The 21,214-nt window shown below is 42.1% G+C and overlaps 2 protein-coding genes across 5 annotated transcripts in view; one reads left to right on the top strand and one right to left on the bottom strand.

Moving 5' to 3' along the window:
- Positions 1–588: 588 nt before the first annotated feature.
- Positions 589–21,210, top strand: si:ch211-248a14.8 (solute carrier family 35 member D3). Of its 4 annotated transcripts, XM_063070540.1 has the most exons (4): positions 589–876; positions 6,252–6,546; positions 10,058–10,380; positions 15,758–21,210. In XM_063070540.1, exons 1-4 carry the CDS (start codon positions 712–714, stop codon positions 15,794–15,796), a joined length of 822 nt encoding a protein of 273 aa, XP_062926610.1. In that variant the 5' UTR covers positions 589–711; the 3' UTR covers positions 15,797–21,210. The 4 variants fall into 4 exon arrangements, with proteins under 4 accessions (XP_062926610.1, XP_062926611.1, XP_062926609.1 ...); XM_063070541.1 differs by lacking the exon at positions 15,758–21,210 and having other exon boundaries at positions 6,252–6,330; positions 10,058–13,864; XM_063070539.1 differs by lacking the exon at positions 15,758–21,210 and having other exon boundaries at positions 602–876; positions 10,058–13,855.
- Positions 13,901–21,214, bottom strand: part of ecd (ecdysoneless homolog (Drosophila)) — a 31,349-nt gene continuing 24,035 nt past the window's right edge. The window contains exon 13 of the mRNA XM_063070537.1: positions 13,901–14,956. Within this exon, the coding sequence (XP_062926607.1) occupies positions 14,750–14,956 (207 nt within the window). The 3' untranslated portion in view covers positions 13,901–14,749. The remainder of the gene's footprint in view (positions 14,957–21,214) is intronic.

Below are 21,214 nucleotides of genomic sequence, written 5' to 3'. Positions count from 1 at the left end.
GGAAGCTACTGACACGATGAAGGAAGCCCTGAACACCGCCAGAAATGAAGGACCTTCATTGCTGCCCTAAACGTCGGTGGCATAACAGTCAGTAAGTACAACTGCAAACTGAGCCCGCCGTAGTGTTAATATTGATGTGCCCACTTTGACTCCCCAAACACAAACATGGAGCCTCTTCAGGAAAATCCACATCGTTTCCACAACGTAAGACGCTGGCGCTGCCATTCTATGGGAAATTTTGATATGGTTCTTATTATCATTTCCTTTCGTCACGCCCTTTTCTAATTGTAATTTAATCACTCCATCTATCTACCTGTCTGAGTCGTGCTTATTTCTATATGAAGTATCATCTTTCATGGTGTCAGGGACTCCTCAACTAAGTAAACATTTTGAACCCTGAGAATTAGAAAGACACCAAACAAATTAGATATTTTCCCTTTGAATTTTGATTTAAGGACACTCATAAAATAATATAATCCACCATTTCCTGTGCCTAATTTTGAACATCGGACATTCTATTTTTGATTTACAGAATATTTTTTCTGTATTTCTATCTAGGGGCATTGGGTATATCCTGTAAATCATTAACTGTTGTGGGAATAAAGGTCTGTGGGGAGAATTCAACCTGGCTCCCTCCACAGTTTAATTGCCCGTGGTTAATTTTTAATTTGACTCGGGTTGGACTTCCCGCCCCAGGTCCCATTCATTGGGATGGCGGTCCCGGGACCAGAAGGTTTGCGAAAGTGGCTCCAATGCGGCTGCTGGCTGTCAGCCTGTGTTCTCTACACTGCCTGTTCTGCGTTTTTCGAGTTCTTCAGTAGGATCTTCATCAACCAGTACCGCTTCACCTTCCCCGCCTTCATCGTCCTCTGTCAGGTGAGCGAACCCGGGTCTGTGCATGCATCCTGGGATTTGTAATCCAGCAGTTGGATGACTTGCTCTGTTGCCGGAACAAGTGTCTCAGTCTGAGGTCTACAACTCCCAACATCTTCAGCAATGTATTTAATATATCGAGTTTAATGACGCTTGATCCATCAAATAGATAAATATCTGCAACGGGGCTTGAAACTATTGTTTTAAGCGCGACATCACGTGTTTGAACACGAGTTAAGTAACTTGGAGATGAGAGGAGTTAGCGTGATCTTTAATTCGAGTCCGATGGTTGGACATTTAACTCTGTAGGGTTGAATACAGAATCCAAGAGAGCGTGGGTCGTACTGCGTAGGACCTGATGTTAGTGGTAATATATTTTTATGTATCTGCGATTGAAATAAATTATTTCATTTAAAAAAAACTCCAACTGATATCCCCAAAATTGAGGGTGTGCGTTGGACTCTTTCGGGACAGAGAAGTTGAACCGAGAGCCTGCCTGCTTTCCCCGATTAGTATAAAATATTTTGAAGGAGAAAATAAGATGCTGGAGGATCTTCGCGGGCCAACAGGGTTTGTGGAAGGAAATTGACATTTGACGCTTCCGGTCAAGACCTTGATCTCAACCTCAAATGACCCCTGTCCATTCCCCCCCCCCCCAACAGACGCTGCCTGACCTACAGATTGTTTGCAGCTCTAGATTCCAGCATCTACAGTCTCTTGTATTGTCAGTATTTTGGAGACTATGGAAGTTCGCCCCATTACCTTAAGCAATATTTACACTTCACTCAACATTACTCATGCAAGTCATCTGTTCATTATTACATTGCCCTCTGTGTATAAAATAGCTGTTTCCTGCATGGCAATAGTTTCTCTGCATGCATTATCTGTAAAGTACTTTGGGACTGTCCTTCAGTGACTAGACTCCAACAACATTCAGGATACTTAGCTCCGTCCGTGACACAGCAATCCACTTCACTTGTACCCAATCCATTAGGGTAAACATTCATACCCTCCATTACTGATGCACAGTGGGTGGATCAAGATTAGCTCCCTAAATCCATACATCTTTGGAATGTAGGAGGAAACTGGAGCACCCAGAGGAAACCTACACAGTAATGGGAAGAACATACACGCTCCTTCCAGAACATACCATAAGACAAAGAAGCAGAAGTCGGCCATTCGGCCCATCGAGTCTGCTCTGCCATTTTATCATGAGCTGATCCATTCTCCCATTTAGTCCCACTCCCCCGCCTTCTCACCATAACCTTTGATGCCCTGGCTACTCAGATACCTATCAATCTCTGCCTTAAATACACCCAATGACTTGGCCTCCACTGCCACCCGTGGCAACAAATTCCATAGATTCACCACCCTCTGGCTAAAAAAATTTCTTCACATTTCTGTTCTGAATGAGCGCCCTTCAATCCTTAAGTCATGCCCTCTCGTACTGGACTCCCCCATCATGGGAAACAACTTTGCCACATCCACTCTGTCCATGCCTTTCAACATTCAAAATGTTTCTATGAGGTCTCCCCTCATTCTTCTAAACTCCAAGGAATACAGTCCAAGAGCGGACAAACGTTCCTCATATGTTAACCCTCTCATTCCCGGAATCATTCTAGTGAATCTTCTCTGTACCCTCTCCAATGTCAGCACATCCTTTCTTAAATAAGGAGACCAAAACTACCCACAGTACTCCAAGTGAGGTCTCACCAGTGCCTTATAGGGCCTCAACATCACATCCCTGCTCCTATACTCTATTCCTCTAGAAATGAATGCTAACATTGCATTCGCCTTCTTCACCACTGACTCAACCTGGAGGTTAACCTTAAGGGTATCCTGTACGAGGACTCCCAAGTCCCGTTGCATCTCAGAACTTTGAATTCTCTCCCCATTTAAATAATAGTCTGCCCATTTATTTCTTCTGCCAAAGTGCATAACCATACACCTTCCAACATTGTATTTCATTTGCCACTTCTTTGCCCATTCTTCCAATCTATCGAAGTCTCTCTGCAGACTCTCAGTTTCTTCAGCACTACCGGCCCCTCCTCCTGTCTTCGTATCGTCAGCAAACTTAGCCACAAAGCCATCTATTCCATAATGTAAATCGTCGATGTACAATGTAAAAAGAAGCGGCCCCAACACGGACCCCTGTAGAACACCACTGGTAATCGGCAGCCAACCAGAATAGGATCCCTTTATTCCCACTCTCTGTTTCCTGCCAATCAGCCAATGCTATGGGAATGTAACTTCCCCGTAATTCCATGGGCTCTTATCTTGTTAAGTAGCCTCATGTGTGGCACCTTGTCAAAGGCCTTCTGAAAATCCAAATATACAACATCCACTGCATCTCCCTTGTCTAGCCTCCTTCCAGACAACAATGGGCATCAAATCCCAATCTTACACGATGCAACTGTGCTGCCCATCTACAAAATGCATTGCAGTTTCTTATCTGAGCAACTCTGTCTCCAAACTCAGAACTTCAAGACATAGGAGCAGAATTCGGCCATTCAGGCCATTGAGTCTGCTCTGGCATTCCATCCTGGCGGATTTATTATCCCTCTCAACTCCATTCTCCTACCTTCTCCCTTTAACCTTTAACACCCTTACCAATCAAGAACTTATTAAAATCAGTTTTAAATATACCCAGTAACTTGGCTTCCACAACCATCTGTGGCAATGAATTCCACAGAATTATTACCCTCTGGCTAAAAAAATTTGCCCTCATCTCTATTTTAAAAGGACACTGCTCTGTTCTGAGGCTGTGCCATCTGGTCCTAGACTTTCCCACTACAGAAAACATCTTTCCATCTCTTTCTCTAAGTCTTTCAATATTTGATAAGATCGAAGTTTCAGTGAGATCCACCTAATTCTCCTAAACACCGGCAGGTGTAGGCCCAGAGCCATCAAACACCCCTCATTCACTAAACCTTTCACTCCCAGAGTCATTCTCATGAACTTCCTCTGGACCCTTTCCAATGCCAGCATATCTTTTCTTCGCCCCAAAACTGCTCACAATTCTCCATTTGTGGTCTGACCAATGCCTTATAAAGCCTCAGCATTACATCCTTGCTTTTATATTCTAATCCTCTCGAAATAAAATGCTAACATTGCATTTGCCTTCCTTATTACTGATTCAGCCTGCAAGTTAACCTTTAGGAACTCCTGTACAAGGACTCCCTGGTTCCTTTGCCCCTCCGATTTCTGAATTTTCTCCCTGTTTAGAAAATAGTCTAGCCTTTATTTGACCAAAACTTCCCCACACTATATTTCATCTGCTAATTCTTTGTGGACTCAACCACAGGCTGTTCCAAAAAGGCATTCTACAAAATCCTTCTCTTGGGATCCAGCATCTACAAAGCAAATGCTGATAGCTTGTTTGTTAACCAATATGGAGACTGTACAGTGATTTGAACACAGTCCAGGAACCAAGGCTTCATAATGAGGACAGATCTGAGAGTGTAGTACAGTCCATGCCTGGGTAACAAACAGGTTTCATTTTTAACAGATGTACATAAGTCAATTTTGTCCCTACATCAGAATATATATAAAAATATCTCCATATGGTAACCCTACCACCGCATTATTGTAATACATGACATCAGGAACACAAAAGACTAATAAGAAAGAATAACTACTAACAGTCATAAAGCACTACAGCTTTATGGACCTTCAGTCTGTGCCAAACTGTTATTCTGTCTCGTCTCATTGACCTGTAGCTGGACTGTAGCCCCCTGTATTCCTCCCATCCATGTACTTATCCAAACTTTGCTTTTGAAGTTAAAATAGAACCCACATCTAATCCTCGGGCATCTTATTCCAAAGTGTAATGAAAGAGAGGAAAGTGGTTCTGTCATCTGCATGAAAGAACGTGTACTTAGAGTATTTTGAGGATGTAATGAGCCCAGTGGATAGAGTGGAAAAGATGGACATCATTTACTTAGATTTCCAGAAGGCATTTGATAAGGTGCCACATAAAAGACTGATCCATAAATTAAGGATACATAGAGTTGGGGGTGATGTATTAGCATGGAGAGAGGAGTGGTTAACTAATAGAAAGCAGAGAGTTGGGATACGTGGGTGTTACTCTGGTTGGCAATCAGTGGTGAACGGTGTGCCTCAGGGGTTGGTGCTGGGTCCACAACTGTTCACGATATACATTAACGATCTGTAAGAGCGGACCAAGTGTAATGATCTAAGTTTGCTGATGATACTAGATTGAGTGGAAAAGCAAATTGTGTAGAAGATACGGAGAGTCTGCAGAGAGAAAGAGATAGGAGTGGGTAAGCGTCTGGCAGATGGAGTACAATGTTGGTAAATGTGAGGTCATCAAATTTGGAAGGAAAAATGAAAAAGATTATTATTTAAATGGGAAAAAATTGCAGCATGCTGCTGTGCAGAGAGACTTTGGAGTGCTTGTGCATGAAGCACAAAAGGTTGGTTTGCGGGTGCAGCAGGCTATCAAGAAGGCAAATGGAATGTTAGCCTTCAGTGCTGGAGGGATTGAACTTAAGAACAGGGAGGTTATGCTGCAACTGTAGAGGGTACTGGTGAGGCTGCAACTGGAGTACTGTGCAGTTCTGGTCTCCTGACTTGAGGAAGGGTATACTGGCTTTGGAGGCAGTGCAGAGGAAGTTCACCAGATTGATTCCAGAGATGAGGGGATTAGTCTATGAGGAGAGATTGAGTCGCCTGGGATTCAGAAGAATGAGAAGAGATCTTATAGAAACTTATAAAATTATTAAAGGGATAGATAAGATAGAGGCAGAAAAGTTGTTTCCACTGGTAGGTAAGACTAGAATTAGGGGGCAAAGCCTCAAGATTCAGGGGAGTAGATTTAGGTTGGAGATGAGGAGGAACTGTTTTTTCCAAAGAGTGGTCAATCTATGGAATTCTCTGCCCAATGAAGCAGTGGAAGCTATCTCAGTAAATATATTTAAGACAAGGTTGGGGTTGGATAGATTTTTGCAGAGTCGGGGAATTAAGGGTTATGGGGAAAAGGCTGGTAGGTGCAGATGAGTCCATGGCCAGATCAGCCATGAACTTATTGAATGGCAGAGCAGGCTCATCGGGCCAGATGACCTACTCCTGCTCCTATTTCTTATGCCAGACTTTGAATTTAATAATATTATGGGGGCTTGTTTGCATCTAAGGATGTTCCTAAGTCAGGCGATTGTAACCCGGGGAAGGCCTATGGTCAATTACATTGTCAATGTTGAAACAGTCAAATTTGCCTTTGAAGAGGATATCAATAATATCATTGTTTCATTCCAGAAGGAAATTCAATGTATACAGCTTTAAAGAAATTCATTTTCTGTAATGTACTGAGACACTCATATGACAATATTCTCCATAAATTTGTGTTTACCTTTTGATAGGCACTACTGACCATTGTAATACTGCAGTTATTAAAACGAGTCAGGCTGCTGAAGATTGAACCCTATTTACTGGAGCGTGGTGAGATTTTCTTGCTCCCTTCCATTTGTTTCAGTTTTCATTCCATCTTAATTATGTGGGCTGTGACTGCCTCCTACTCTACTGTCTTCATGTTCATCAGGCAGTTCACCCCAATGGCCAGCTTAGCTCTGATGCAAGCATTCAAACTGAAAAAGAGAGCCTCTTCCAGCATTGGTCACCTGGTGCTGATGGTTACTTTGTGCTCAGTTCTTGCAGGTAAGAGGTGGTGATGATGAATTTGTTTGTAAAATTTGTATTAAAAATGGGCATCTTTCACGTCCCTTTCAAAGCACCACAAAATATTTCGCAGAGTGTAGTCATCGATGTACTGTAGACAATATATGAAAGTCTGGATACATCACTTCGAAGTAATTCCTGAAGTAATATATGCAGAGGCAAGGTTGTGGTTTCAAGTTCTGCTTCCACATCTGATAAGATTTAAGAGCAGAACTGGGAATACAGAAATAGGAGCAGATTGTGGGGAGCTGGTGGACCCCACTGTGGTTCCTGATGACCACATCTGCTGTTGGAGAAACTCAGGCTCAAAGGTGATGACTTGGGATCTGAGCTTCAAACACTGCGATGCATAGGGGAGTGGGAGAGTTACCTGAACTCTCTGTTTCAGGAGGCAGTTCACACCCAACAGATTAACTACTTCAAATTTGGTCTGTGGTCAGGGACAGGAGAGTGTGACTGCGAGCGAGGCAGGTAGGGGGATCCAGTAGGTGGTGGTGCTGGAAGAGCCCTTGAGGTCAGAGATTGTTGCTACCATGAGGCTGAGGGTGAGGACAATAGTGAGGATGAGCAATCGAACTATCATTCAGGGATTCAGGGACCCAGTCCAGGAGTGGGGTGGGGGGGGGGGGTGGCAAGAGAGGAGAAATGTATTTGTAATTGGGAATAGTTCTGCTCCTATGGTCTAATTAGGCCATTTGGCCCATTGAGTCTGCTCTGCTTTTTGATCATGGTTGACTTAATTTCCCTCTCAACCCCATTCTCCTGCCTTTTCCCTGTGACCTTTAACGCACTTCCTAATCAAGAACCTATTAATCTCCACTTTAAATATGGCCAATGACTTGGTTTCCACAGACACCAGTGGCAACAAATTCCACAGATTTACCACCCAGTGGCTAAAGATATGGATGCCTGTATGCATACTGTATATGTTTGTACTCTAATGTCTTATCTCCACAACATCTCTAACCCAGTGCTGGAGTCTGTGCCTTTGATCCGACATTCACAATATCCCATTCTCAGTGGCAAGGCTTCAGCACCTGTGACGTTATACTTTGTTATTTCCTTTCATGTCTATTCCAGCTAACTCTTTCCATGGAAAGTTGACTACAAACTTGTTTCAATCCTTATCTAATTTTTCAGTCACCTCTCCCAACTCGTGTTTAGAACTCTAAGATTATAAGATGCAGGTTATTGTTAAAAGTGAGGAAAAGTTTATATAAAAAAAACCTCAAACCCCAAATGCCCCACCATTCATAAGATGATATATAGAAATACAATGGTTATGCCACACAATGAGCAATTCATTATTTTGGATAACAATTTGGCTGAGGGATTTAAATTCAGTAAAATATATTTAGTGATCATTATTAAATCAGTAATGTTGACCTTACAACATATTAGACTGAGATAGTTTATTCACGTCCTTTACGGTAGAAAATTTGCTGCCTTAACTTGGTGGGGTTCATAAGGTTCTGGACAGAGGCAATGTGGTTTAGAATGCTGGCTTTCCACAGGGCATTGATTTTCTTTTTTGTCCAATGAGTTTACAAGATTTTGCAGAGACACCGCTGATGGTATTTCATTGCCTTGAGGTGCATGCTATAGGTAGTCTGTGCTCAGATGAGTAAACATGTAAATTATTGCTACATGGTAAACCAGGAGTTTTCTATACTCATTCAGCTCTGTTGAAAGTACCATATCTTTCCCATGCTCAGCACCAGACTCCTGAAACACAAAATATCCCACAAGAAAAGATTACCACATTTACAGAAGAACATGTTCAAGGATGTGCTCATAGTATCCTTGAAGAAATACAATATCCCCAAGTCCTGGGAATCTCAGACTTATGGCTGTTCAAAGTGAAGAAGGAGCATTTGGGATGGTATTGAGAATCTGAAATCAATGTCGCGAAGGCACACATAAGTTCTGTGTAAGTAGCAGAATGAATGCATTACTGACTACCCAGACATCCACTCCCTCAAGCTGCTTATCCATTTGTGCAAGAATTTGGTTCCAAAGTTGGTCTCGCCAGCCTCCTCAAAACCCAAGAAAGCGCAGTGGTAGCAAGCTATTCTCAACCCCAATAAACTGTCTAAAAATAGTTTGTCCTTTGAAATGGCCTAGCAATGCACTGAATTGTTAAAAAAAAAATACAAATTAGAATGGATAATGCAGCTGACACTGATCTTAAACATCATAGTCATGTGCAGTAGAAGAAGCAAACTGCTGGAGGTAATCAACAGGTTAGTCAGCATCTGTGGAGGGAAATAGATGATCCATGCTTCAGTTCCAAATGTAAGGCTTCAACTTGAAACATCCTTCAAGAGGGTGAACCCTCACCAAGCATCAGGACACGACAGTGTACCTGGCAGGGTTTGAAAACCTGTGCCAACCATCTGATGGAGTGTTCAAGGGCATTTCCAGCCTCTCACTACTGCTGTGAGTGGGTCTCACCTGCTTCAAAAAGATATTAAACATACCAGTACCCAAGGGCAGCAGGGTGATCTTCCTCAATGACTATCAGACTGTAGCACTCATATCTACTGTGATAAAATGTAAAATGGTCATGTCTAGAATTAACTCCTGTCTGAGCAAAGATCTGGACCTGCTGCAATTTGCCTACCACCACAACAAGTCCACAGCAAAACCATCTCACTGGGTCTCCTTGTCCACTTTCATCTCATGTTATTCATCCAGTCTGTTAACTTTGGATGCTTTACGTCAGACCTCTTCCTTTCAAAGTTAAACACATTAAGTTCCTTCACTTTTCCCTTTCATAAATCAAAACTTCAATGCGTGGGCAGCATTTGAAATTCTACTACTTAAGGCCATGCACTGAAAGCTGGCAGGTGCTGTTCAGATAGAGAATTATTCTGGGGGACATGAGAGACTGCAGATGCTGGAATCTGGAGCTAGAAACAAACTATTGGAGGAACTCAGTGGGTCGAGCAGCATCAATGAAGGCAAAGGGATGATCAACATTTTGGTTCGAGACCCTTCATCAGGACAATTCTTTTCAGCTAGCATGGGCATGATAGAATGAAAAACCCTCTGTGATGTAAATGATTCATGGTTTAACGAACAAATCTATATGTGATAAAGAGTGAACAGTCCTCAGGATAATTGTAGATTAGGGTACAATACAGTTTTTTCAGCTGTTCCTCTGCATTTTACTCTACTGTTAAATATTTTATTGTAGTGTCTAAGAATCCTCGGTTCACATCAACTCAATTACTTCCTTAGGCTTCATGAAGCATGTCACCCATTTCACTTCCTGGGACAAACATTTTACACTTACTCTCCTTAAATTCGATCTATCACTTCCTTAATAAAGCACAATATCTTTCTTAAATTTGGGAGCATCACAACCGGTAGCTCAATTGATATTCACTTGAATGTAGAATGTCGTTTTGATTAATGAAAGAAAAAGTTTATCAATATTCCCGCCCTAATTTCTAACTTTGTCCTGTTCTAATTTTCCCTTCTTTAGGTGTTCGCAGTTTCAACGATGAAGTCATTGTCTACATCTATGGGTTGCTGAACCTCATGCTTGAGAGCATGTATCTCATTTTGCTCCAAAAGATTTGTGAAGACCAAAAGACTTCGGTGATGGATGTCCACTACACCTGTACCATTAACAGCTGCCCACTGCTGTTTGTGTACTGCCTTCTCCATCCAGAAACACAACGAATCTACGTGTCAGGAAGTTGGACTAGTCTGATCTTTCTGGGCTTCTTTTCCTTGGTGCTTATCCTGGGGTGTTTGCTGAAGTTTCTCATTTGTCTGTGTACCTTGCTGAGCTCAGCTCTGATGGTGAGCATGATGGTGGTTGCAAAGACAGATGCACTGACTCTAAGGACCATCATTGCTAATGAATGGACTTTCTCATCACCACAACTCACTACTCTTCTCATCAGTGCCAGTGGAATAGGCATCTTTTTATATAAAGTTAGTGGAGAAACAAATATATCAACAAGGAAAGAGAGAGTGGGAATCCAACTCTGAAAAGTATCTCAAGCATTGGAATTTATGGGAGCCAATGTAGCCTGGCAGTTAGCATGACGCCTTTAGTTCAGAGCATCAGAGTTCAATTGTGGTGCTATCTGTAAGGAGTTTGTCCGTTCTTCCTGTGACAGTGTGGGTTTCCTCCGGGTACTCTAGTTTCCTCCCGCAATCCAAAGATGTAGGTTAATTGGTCATTGTAAATTGCCCTGTGATTAGGCTAAGGTTAAATAGGTGGGTTGTTGAGAGATGCAACTCATTGGGCTGAAGGGCCTGTTCCATGCTGTAGGGTAGGGGTCCCCAACCTTTTTTGCACCACGGACTGGTTTAACATTGACAATATTCTTGCAGATTGGCCGACCGGGGGTGGGGGGAGTGTTTAAGTAGGGTTAAACTCACCTCAACATGTCTTTTACAGTTAGGGTTGCCAACCTTCTCACTTCCAAATAAGGGACAAAGGTAGCAGTCAAATCCCAGGACACTTTACCCCAGGAAAGGCTACCATGACCGTGATGCCTTGCGCGGGCACCTATGTGCGCATGCGCATACATGCCGATTTTTTCCCCCCACAGATCGGTTTTGCCTTCATCTTCCCAACTATACTGTGCGTACATTATTTCTACTTTATATAGACTGTGTATTTATCATATCATTCCTGATTTTACTCTGTTAGTGTTATTTATTTTCGGTTTTATGTGGTATTTGGTATGATTTGGTAGGTTATTTTTTGGGTCTGGGAACACTCAAAAATTTTTCCCATATAAATTAATGGTAATTGCTTTTTCGCTTCACGCCATTTCCGCATGAAAGGTTTCATAGGAAAGCTCTACCTTAGCGGGGGAAATACGGGACAAGGGCGGTCCCGTATGGAACAAACTAATTTAGCCCAATATTCGGGATGTCCTGGCAAATACGGGACAGTTGGCAACCCTATGTTCAAGTTCAACAGTGCGTGACAGGGAATGAGGAAAGGTGCAGCTGACTCATATCATTCCCTCGCGGCCCGGTAGTTGGGGGACTGCTGCTGTAGTGGGTGCCATGCTAGTGTACCAGTTAGCATGATGCCATTACAGCTTGGGGCATTCCAGAGTCCTCCCCATGGAATGCATGGGTTTCCTCCCACAGTCCAAAGACATACCAGGTGGGTTAATTGGCTGGTGTAAATTGTCCCGTGATTAGGCATTATAATAAACACTGGAGTAGAATGCAGAGGAACTGCTGCATAAACTGTATAGTACCCTAATCTACAATTATCCTGAGGACTGTTCATTTCTAATCACATACAAATATTTGTTAAACCATGAATCATTTGCATCAGAGGGTTTTTCATTCTATCATTCCTATGCCAGCTGAAAGGAATTGTCTTGATGCAGGGTCTCGAACCAAAATGTTGATCATCCCCTTGCCTCCACAGATGCTGCTTGACCCACTGAGTTTTTCCAACAGTTTGTTTCTAGCTCCAGGTTCCAGCATCTGCAGTATCGCGTGTCCCCCAGAATAGTTCTCTATCTGAATAGCACTTGGCAGCCTATGGTTCGTGATCTTAAAAAGTTGTAGAATTTCAAATGCTGCCCAGGCATTAAAGCTTTGATTTTTGAAAGTGTTTGCTCGATCGGTGTGGCTAGAAGGGACTACTCTGTGCTCTATTGCTAAAATATAAAAAAAAATCCGAGTATATTATCCTGCCACTTGAGCATGATAACTCATTGCTGGATCACTCTACTAAAGATGAGAACACTTGCAAATACAGGCCACAATAGTAAATGATGTGAAAATACTCAGCATCATTTGTGTAGACGGGCTCTTGTGATCTACAGCTGTCCTGAGATCATATGATATCTGATAGGATGACGGCAGAACAGCGATGGCTGGAGTTTCCGGGAGCAATTCAGGAGGCGCATGAAAGATACATCCCAAAGATGAAGTAGAATTCTAGAGCGGATGAGGCAATTGTGGATGACAAGGGAAGGCAAAGGCAGCATAAAAACGAAAGCATAACATAGCAAAAATTAGTGTGTAGGTAGAGGAATGGGAAGCTGTTAAAAACTAGCAGAAGGAAAGCTATAAAGCATAAAGAGAAGAGATGGGATATGATGGTAAACTAGCCAATATATAAAAGAATTTTTAAAAAGTTTTCAGATATATAAAGAGTTAAAGAGATGAGAGTGGATTTCGGACCACTGGAAAATTGAGAGAGGTAGCAATGGGGGACAAAAGAATGGCCGACCAACTAATAAGTATTTTGTATTAATCTTCACTGTGGAAAGCACTAGCAAAATGCCAGAAACATGAGAGTGTGTCAGGGGCAGGAGTGAATGTTGTTGCTATTCATAAGGAGAAGGAGCCTGGGACACAGAAAAATCTGAAGTTAGATAAGTTACCTGGAGCAGCTGGACTACACCCCAGGGTTCTGAAAGAGGTAGCTGAAGAAGAGATTGTGGAGGCATTAGTAATGATCTTTCAAGAATCACTAGATCCTGGCATGGTTCCAAGGACTGGAAAACTACAAATATCACTCCACTCTTTAAGAATGAAGGGAGATAGAATAAGGGAAATTACAGGCCAGTTAGCCTGACATAAGTGGTTGGAAAGATGTTGGAGTCTAATATTAAGGATGAAGTTCCGGGGGACTTGGAGGCATATGATAAAATAGGCCAGTCAACATGGTTTCTTTAATGGGAAATTATGACTGACAAATCTGTTTAGGGAATGACAGGCAGGATAGACAAAGAAGAGTCAGTGGATGTTGTTTATTTGGATTTTCTGAAAGCCTTTGACAAGGTGTTGCACATAAGGCTGCTTAACAAGATAAGAGCCTATGGTGTTATTGGAAAGAAACTTGCATGGAGAGAAGATTGGTTGACTGCCAGGAGGCAAAGAGTGGGAATAAAGAGGGCCTTTTCTGGTTGGCTGCTAGTAACTAGTGGTTTGCTGCAGGTGTCAGTGTTGGGATTTCTTCTTTTCACATGTCAATGATTTGGATGAAGAAATGGCTTTTTGGCCAAATTTGTGGACAATATTTAGATAGGTAAAAGTGCAGATAATGTTGAGGAAGCAGGGTGTCTGCAGAAGGAATTAGATTGGGAGAATGGGCATAGAGGTGACAGATGAAATAGCCTGTAGGGAAGTGCATGGACATGCAATTTGATAGAAGGAATAAAGGCATGGACTCTTTTCTAAATGGGGAGAAAATACAAAAATCAGTGGTGCAAAAGAACTTGGAAGTCCTTGTGCAGGATTCCCTGAAGGCTAATTTGGAGGTCAAGTTAGTGGTAAGACGACAAATGCAATATTAGAATGGGGGGGGGGGAGGAATCTCGTTGAAACCTATCGAATATTAAAAGGCCGAGATAAAGTGGATTCAGAGGGGTTGTTTACTATAGTGGGGAAGTCCAGGACCAGAGGGCACAGCTTCAGAAAAGTGACTGCCATTTAGAACAGATGTGGATAATTTTCTTAGCTGGAAGGTGATGAATCTGTGGAATTTGTTGCCCATAGACAGCTGTGGAAGCCAAGTCACTGGGTATATTTAAGGCAGAGGTTGGCAGATTCTTGATTAATCAGTGTATCAAAGGTTACTGGGAGAATGCTGGAGAATGGGATTGAGAAGGTTAATAAATCAGCCATGATGGAATGGTGGAGCAGATTAGAATTACTTCAGGCCTAATTCTGCTCCTATATCTTACAGGTTTGAATACATGTCGATTGAAATTTCATTACTACAAATTTTACCCCACATCTCAAAATTTTGGTTAGTGATTTATGATTACATAAGGGCAAATTTATTTTACCCAAACAGGGGGCTACCGGTATAGTATAAGATGATATTCATATTAACAGTGAAATGCAGAATAAGTGATAAAATTATATGGATGACATATTCACCACACAAACCCATATGTTAGCCTGCTAATTTCTTTAACGATAACAGCATGTACTCAAAGTTCTATTAAGTTTTCATTTATTTAGTTACAAAAATATTTTCTGAATGATTTCAAGGAAAATTAAAGAGGCAGCTACACTAAAGTCAGATTTAAGGACTCCTCTTCTCTGAATGATGGAATGGTATCCTTAATTCAGAAATGCATCACTGCGCAGATGATCATGGTGGAACCAAGTGGATGATAACAATCTGATGGAAGTACTTCAGCTGACAGAATCAGTTTGTGGCACTCCTTTTTTACATGGTGTTGTCCTTGTTATCTGGTAGTCGTAGACCCATGCTCTGTAAGATATTAGATGCAGGTCCAGGAAGGCCAGCTTGTGAGCTATAAGACTCCAAGAAGTTCTCTACTAGATTCAAGTCCACATCCACAGGCAGTAAGCTCAAATTCTCTTTTGACTCGCCCTTTGCTGTTTCTGCCAGATCAGGGTCGTCCAGATCAGCCTGTGAGACGTCAAACAGAAAGCAGTGTAAGTGACAAAAAAAAACACCCTCTAAGATAAGTGAAAATTGCAGGCTAGGCTGTTTCAGTTCAATGTAACACACAAAACGCTGGAGGAACTCAGCAGGTTAAGCATCAATGGAGAGGAATAAAAGTCGACATTTCGGGCCTAAAACATCTAATTTTTCATCAGAGTCTTAGCGCCAAATGTCAACTCCCCACTGATTTTATTATATCTCAGGATAATTAACTCATTGGAGAATTTTATGTTAAAAATATTAGCATCAATGGTCAAGTTACTGGCTGGTTTTCTTTTAAGACGAAAGTGAAATGAGCTGATGAAAATCTGTGCAATGAGGATGAAGGCTAAAGCAGAATGGGTGTTTATTGTAGGGAGTTTACTACAATTAGCTTGAAAAATTATATTGGTTAGAATATCACAAGTTCAGATTTTGTTTTTCAAAGGACGTAATGTGCATTATGTATGGGGAGAAAAAAATTAAGAGTGGATAGACTGTGAGTAAGAAGAATTTGGAACTGTTTGCAGTGGGGAATTGGATTGTTGAAAAAGAAATAGTATTTGCCAAGCTCAGGGTGATTAAACAAAATGCAAGGAAGGCAGGGTAATGGATAATTTATGGATCTGTAATCAGAGGACTGGACTTTGATTTATAAACCAGTGTTCAAATAAATCCCACTTTGGCAGTTGAGCAATTTATTGATGCAACAAGTTCAAAAGTTCTAAGTAAGTTATCATATTACATACGTCACCATATACAACCCCGAGTTTCATTTTCTTATAGGCATTCACAGCAAATCAAGAAACACAACAGAATCAATGAAAGACTGCACCCAACAGCATGGAGAAACAATCAACGTGCAAAATACAATAAAATGTGCAACTATAAAAAGATAATATTAAATAAGCAATAAATATCGAGAACACAAGATGAAGGGTCTTTGAAAGCGAGTTCATTTGTTGTGGGAACAGCTCAGTAATAGGACAAGTGAAGTTGAATGAAGATATCCCCTCTGGTTCAAGAGCCTGATGGTTGAGGGGTAGTAACTGCTCCTGAACCTAATGCTGTGGGTCCTGAGGCTCCTGTATCTTCTTCCTGGTGGCAGCAGTGAAAAGAAAGCATAGCCTAAATGGTTGGTATCCTCGATGATTGACGCTGCTTTCCTGTGAAAGCACTCTGGAGATGTGTTCAAATGGTGGGTAGGGCTTGACCCATGATGGACTGGGCCATACCCACTACTTTCTGTAGGCTTTTCCGTTCACGCACATTGGTGTTTCCATACCAGGTTGTGATGCATCCAGTTAGTACACTTTACACCACACATCTATAAAAGTTGGTCACAGTGTTTCAGATGACATGCAGGATCTTCATATTTCTAATAATGTAGAGGCACTGCAGTGCTTTCTAACGGAACTGATATTCTGGACCCAAGACAGATCTTCTGAAATAGCACTGAAGGATTTAAACTTGCTGACCCTCTTCACCTCTGATCCCCCATGAGGACTGGTTCCATTTCCTCTTCCTGAAGTCAATAATCAGCTCCTTGGTTCAGCTGACAGTGAAAGAGGTGGCTGCTGTGGCACCACTCAACCAGATTTTTAATCTGCCTCCTACAAGTTGATTTGTCATGACTTTGACTCAGGCAATGACAGCGATGTAGTCAGCAAACTTGACTATTGCATTGGAGCTGTGCTTAGCCTCATAGTCATAAGTATAAAGCAAGTAGAGCAGGAGTAAAGCGCACAGCCTTGTGATGCATCTGTGCTAATGGAGATTGTGGAGGAGATTTTGCCAATCTGAACTGACCGGGGTCTGCAAATTAAGAAATTGAAGATCCAATTGCACAAAGAGGTATTGGACAAGGTCCAGAAGCTTAGTGATCAGTTTTGAGGAGATGATGGCACTGAATGCTGAGCTGTAGTCAATTAATCACTGATGTATGCAGCTTCACTGTCCAAATGTTCCAGGCTTGAGTGAAGAGCCATTGACCTGTTGTGACAATAGGGAATTTGGAGCGGTTCCAAGTTGCTTCTCAGACAGGAATTGATAAGTTTCATCACCAACCTCTCAAAGCACTGCGTCAGCAGAGAAAAAGATTTGGAATTAAAGGTCATCACAGCAAATTTGACTGAAGGATACAGATTGTAGTAGAAGTGCTTTTCAGGCATAGCTTCTTCCCCAGTCTTGCTTTGGTCTGAATCTAGATCCACAGCAATGTGGCTGATTCTTATCCGCTCTTAGACATCATATTTTGTAAACATGTATTCAATGGCCACTTTATTAGCGATACTTGTACAACTGCTTATTAATACGAATATCTAGTCAGCCAATCATGTGGCAGCAACTCAATGCCTAAACGCATGCACACATGGTCAAGAGGTTCAGTTGTTGTTCAGACCAACCATCAGAATGGAGAAGAAATGTGATCTAAGTGATTTTGACCAGGGTATGATTTTTGGTACCAGATGTGATGGTTTGACCATCTCAGAAACTGATCTCCTGGGATGTTCCACACACAACAGTCTCTAGAGCAGGGTTTCTCATCTGGGGTTCCACAAGAGGTTGCTAAGGGTTCTGTGAGACCATGATAAAAGAAAAACATCTTTAGAACTTTGCGCAAAGTGCAATGCTAGCGCCTGCAGTGGTGAGCAGTGTCCAAACAGCCCTGTTAGCAATCTCGTTAGAGGTCTCTTCAGCCCAGTATGGTAGTGCGCAGTAGGACCGTGTTTATTTGGTTAAGCCCATTCTTAGTTTTTGACGTGAGATAGGGGAGGCAGTTAATAATTGGTGAGTGCTGTATTGCAGAGGGGAGGTTGGTAGGCTGATGAGGAGCATGGAGTGTGTTTTCCAAGCATTGAGTGTGTTTTCCAAGCATTGAATGGACTCGCCCAACTTGAGCTGTGATGTCAGCCTCTCCCTCCCGAATTATCTCCCCCAACCTCCCCTTGCGCGTCACCGAGTGACTTATGGGAGCGAACAAACTCTATTGGTGTAGTAGAAAAATGGAGGGAAGTTTTCATTCTGAAGAAGGATTTTTTTTTTAACGTGCCATGACTCAGCAGCTGGCCTGCCACTTTGCTGTTGTTGTAACGTTGCAAAAGGTAGATAGCGTAGGTTAGAAGTGTATTGTATTGTGAAGTTCTTGTATTTTTGTGGTTTTCTTGTTTAGTTATTTATTATGTTCTAGAATTTACAGAAAATGGTGCAAAAACATAATCAGTGAGTGGCAGTTCTGTGGGCAAAATACCTTTTAATGACCTAGGTCAAGAGAACTGCCAGACTGAATCAGTCTGGCCAACAGTTCGGCCACAGCAGCAAAAGAACCTTAAAGTGGTGTGGGAGACCATAAACATACACTCAATGGCAACTTTATCAGGTACAGGAGATACTTAATAGAGTAGCCACAGGTACAGGAGGTACTGAACAGAGTAGCCACAGGGTGTATAAATAAATGTGAACTTGACACTGTTGAAGTGGGAATTTACTTCAAGTAGGTACAAGTTAGAAAAGCGTTTAACTGGAGTGAGGGGAATTATGTGGCTATCAGGCAGGAAATTGGAAGATGTTCTCAGGGAAAAGTACGGAAGAAATGTGGCAAATGTTCAGGGGATATTTGTGTGGAGTTCTGCACAGGTATGCTCCAAGAAGACAGGGAAGTTATGGTAAAATACAGGAACCGTGGTGTACAAAAGCTGAAATAAATCTAGTCAAGAAGAAAAGAAAAGCTTACAAAAGGTTCAGAGAGCTAGGTAATGTTAGAGATCTAGAAGATTATAAGGCTAACAGGAAGGAGCTTAAGAAGGAAATTAGGAGAGCCAGAAGGGGCCGTGAGAAGGCCCTGGCAGGCAGGATTAAGGAAAACCCCAAGGCATTCTACCAGTATGTGAAGAGCAAGAGGATAAGATGTGAAAGAATAGAACCTATCAAGTGTGACAGTGGGAAAGTGTGTATGGAACCGGAGGAAATAGCAGAGGTACTTAATGAATACTTTACTTCAGTATTCACTATGGAAAAGGATCTTGGTAATTGTTGTAATGACTTGCAGCAGACTGAAAAGCTTGAGCATGTAGATATTAAGAAAGGGGATGTGCTGGAGCTTTTGGAAAGCATCAAGTTGAATAAGTCGCCGGGACCGGATGAGATATACCCGAGGCTACTGTGCGAGGCGAGGGAGGAGATTGCTGAGCCTCTGGCAATGATCTTTGCATCATCAATGGGGATGGGAGAGGTTCCGGAGGATTGGAGGGTTGCGGATGTTGTTCCTTTATTCAAGAAAGGGAATAGAGATAGCCCAGGAAATTATCGACCAGTGAGTCTTACTTCAGTGGTTGGTAAGTTGATGGAAAAGATCCTGAGAGGCAGTATTTATGAACATTTGGAGAGGTATAATATGATTAGGAATAGTCAGCATGGCTTTGTCAAGGGCAGGTCGTGCCTTACGAGCCTGATTGAATTTTTTGAGGATGTGACTAAACATATTGATGAAGGAAGAGCAGTAGATGTAGTGTATATGGATTTCAGCAAGGCATTTGATAATTTTGATAAGGTACCCCATACAAGGCATATTGAGAAAGTAAGGAGGCATGGAATCCAAGAACTGGCTTGCCCACAGAAGGCAAAGAGTGGTTGTAGATGGGTCATTTTTTGCTTGGAGGTTGGTGACCAGTGGTGTGCCTCAGGGATCTGTTCTGGGACCCTTACTCTTCGTGATTTTTATAAATGACCTGGATGAGGAAGTGGAGGGATGGGTTACTAAGTTTGCTGATGACACAACGGTTGGAGGTGTTGTGGATAGTGTGGAGGGCTGTCAACAGTTACAGCGGGACACTGATAGGATGCAAAACTGGGTTGAGAAATGGCAGAGGAGATGAAACCCAGATAAGTGTGAAGTGGTTCATTTTGGTAGGTCAAATATGATGGCAGAATATAGTATTAATGGTAAGACTCTTGGCAGTGTGGAGGATCAGCGGGATTTTGGGGTCCGAGTCCATAGGACGCTCAAAGCAGCTGCGCAGGTTGACTCTCTGGTTAAGAACGCATACAGTGTACTGGCCTTCATCAATCGTGGAACTGAATTTAGGAGCTGAGAGGTAATGTTGCAGCTATATAGGACCCTCGTCAGACCCCACTTGGAGTACTGTGCTCAGTTCTGGTTGCCTCACTATAGGAAGGATGTGGAAGCCACAGAAAGGGTGCAGAGGAGATTTACAAGGATGTTGCCTGGATTGGGGAGCATGCCTTATGAAAATAGGTTGAGTGAACTCGGGCTTTTCTCCTTGGAGCGACAGAGGATGAAAGGTGAACTGATAGAGATGTATAAGATGAGAGGCATTGATCGTGTGGATAGTCAGAGGCTTTCTCCCAGGGCTGAAATGGTTGCCACAAGAGGACACAGGTTTAAGGTGCTAGGCAGTAGGTACAGAGGTGATGTCAGGGGTAAGTTTTTTTACTCAGAGTGGTGAGTGCATGGAATGGGCTGCTGGCAACGGTGGTGGAGGGGGATACAATAGGGTCTTTTAAGAGACTTTTGGATAGGTACACAGAGCTTAGAAAAATAGAGGGCTATGGGTAAGACTAGTAATTTCTAAGGTAGGGACATGTTTGGCACAACTTTGTGGGCCGAAGGGCCTGTATTGTGCTGTAGGTTTTCTATGTTCCTACGTTAACATAATCTCTTATTATTAGTAATGAACAGTTCTTGTTCCCCATCAATTAAATTTGAACATAAACAGAAAATAAAGATAAACCCAACTGGTTTAGAAATTGTTAAGTTGCATTTTAATAGCACTCCCCAGAGGAAGACATACCTTGAAGAGGCTTTGTTGGGAGTAGAAGTGTTGCCAATGTGCAGGAAAAGGATGAAGTTTAGGAAAAGATTTGAAATTAAGATTTAACAGCAGGAAATGGAATGGCCAAAGGGCGTGGTAAGTATTAGAAAGAAAAAAAAACAACACTGATGAAGACCTAGAATCAAGGATCAGAATTGTTAAGAGAGAATTCAAATTATGCAAGAAATAAATGGAATCAAAGACGTAATTGTCCTGAACAAGTTAATAGGCATTTACTGTTTGCAACGTAAAAGGCCCAGAACTGCTTCTAGGACAATGAATCAAGACCAATGAGGCTGTTAAAGCCAATGGTCACCATAGTTAGATCAGTCATGACAAAGTTTGGTGATAGGTGAATCTGGTGTTCTGTATGCAAGAATTCACATACGTGATTGGCTTTTTCCAGATGGCT

This window comes from Mobula hypostoma, chromosome 18 (genome assembly GCF_963921235.1).
Source record: "Mobula hypostoma chromosome 18, sMobHyp1.1, whole genome shotgun sequence".
NCBI classification, from domain to species: Eukaryota; Metazoa; Chordata; class Chondrichthyes; order Myliobatiformes; family Myliobatidae; genus Mobula; species Mobula hypostoma.
This window is presented reverse-complemented; position numbering and strand designations above follow the sequence as displayed.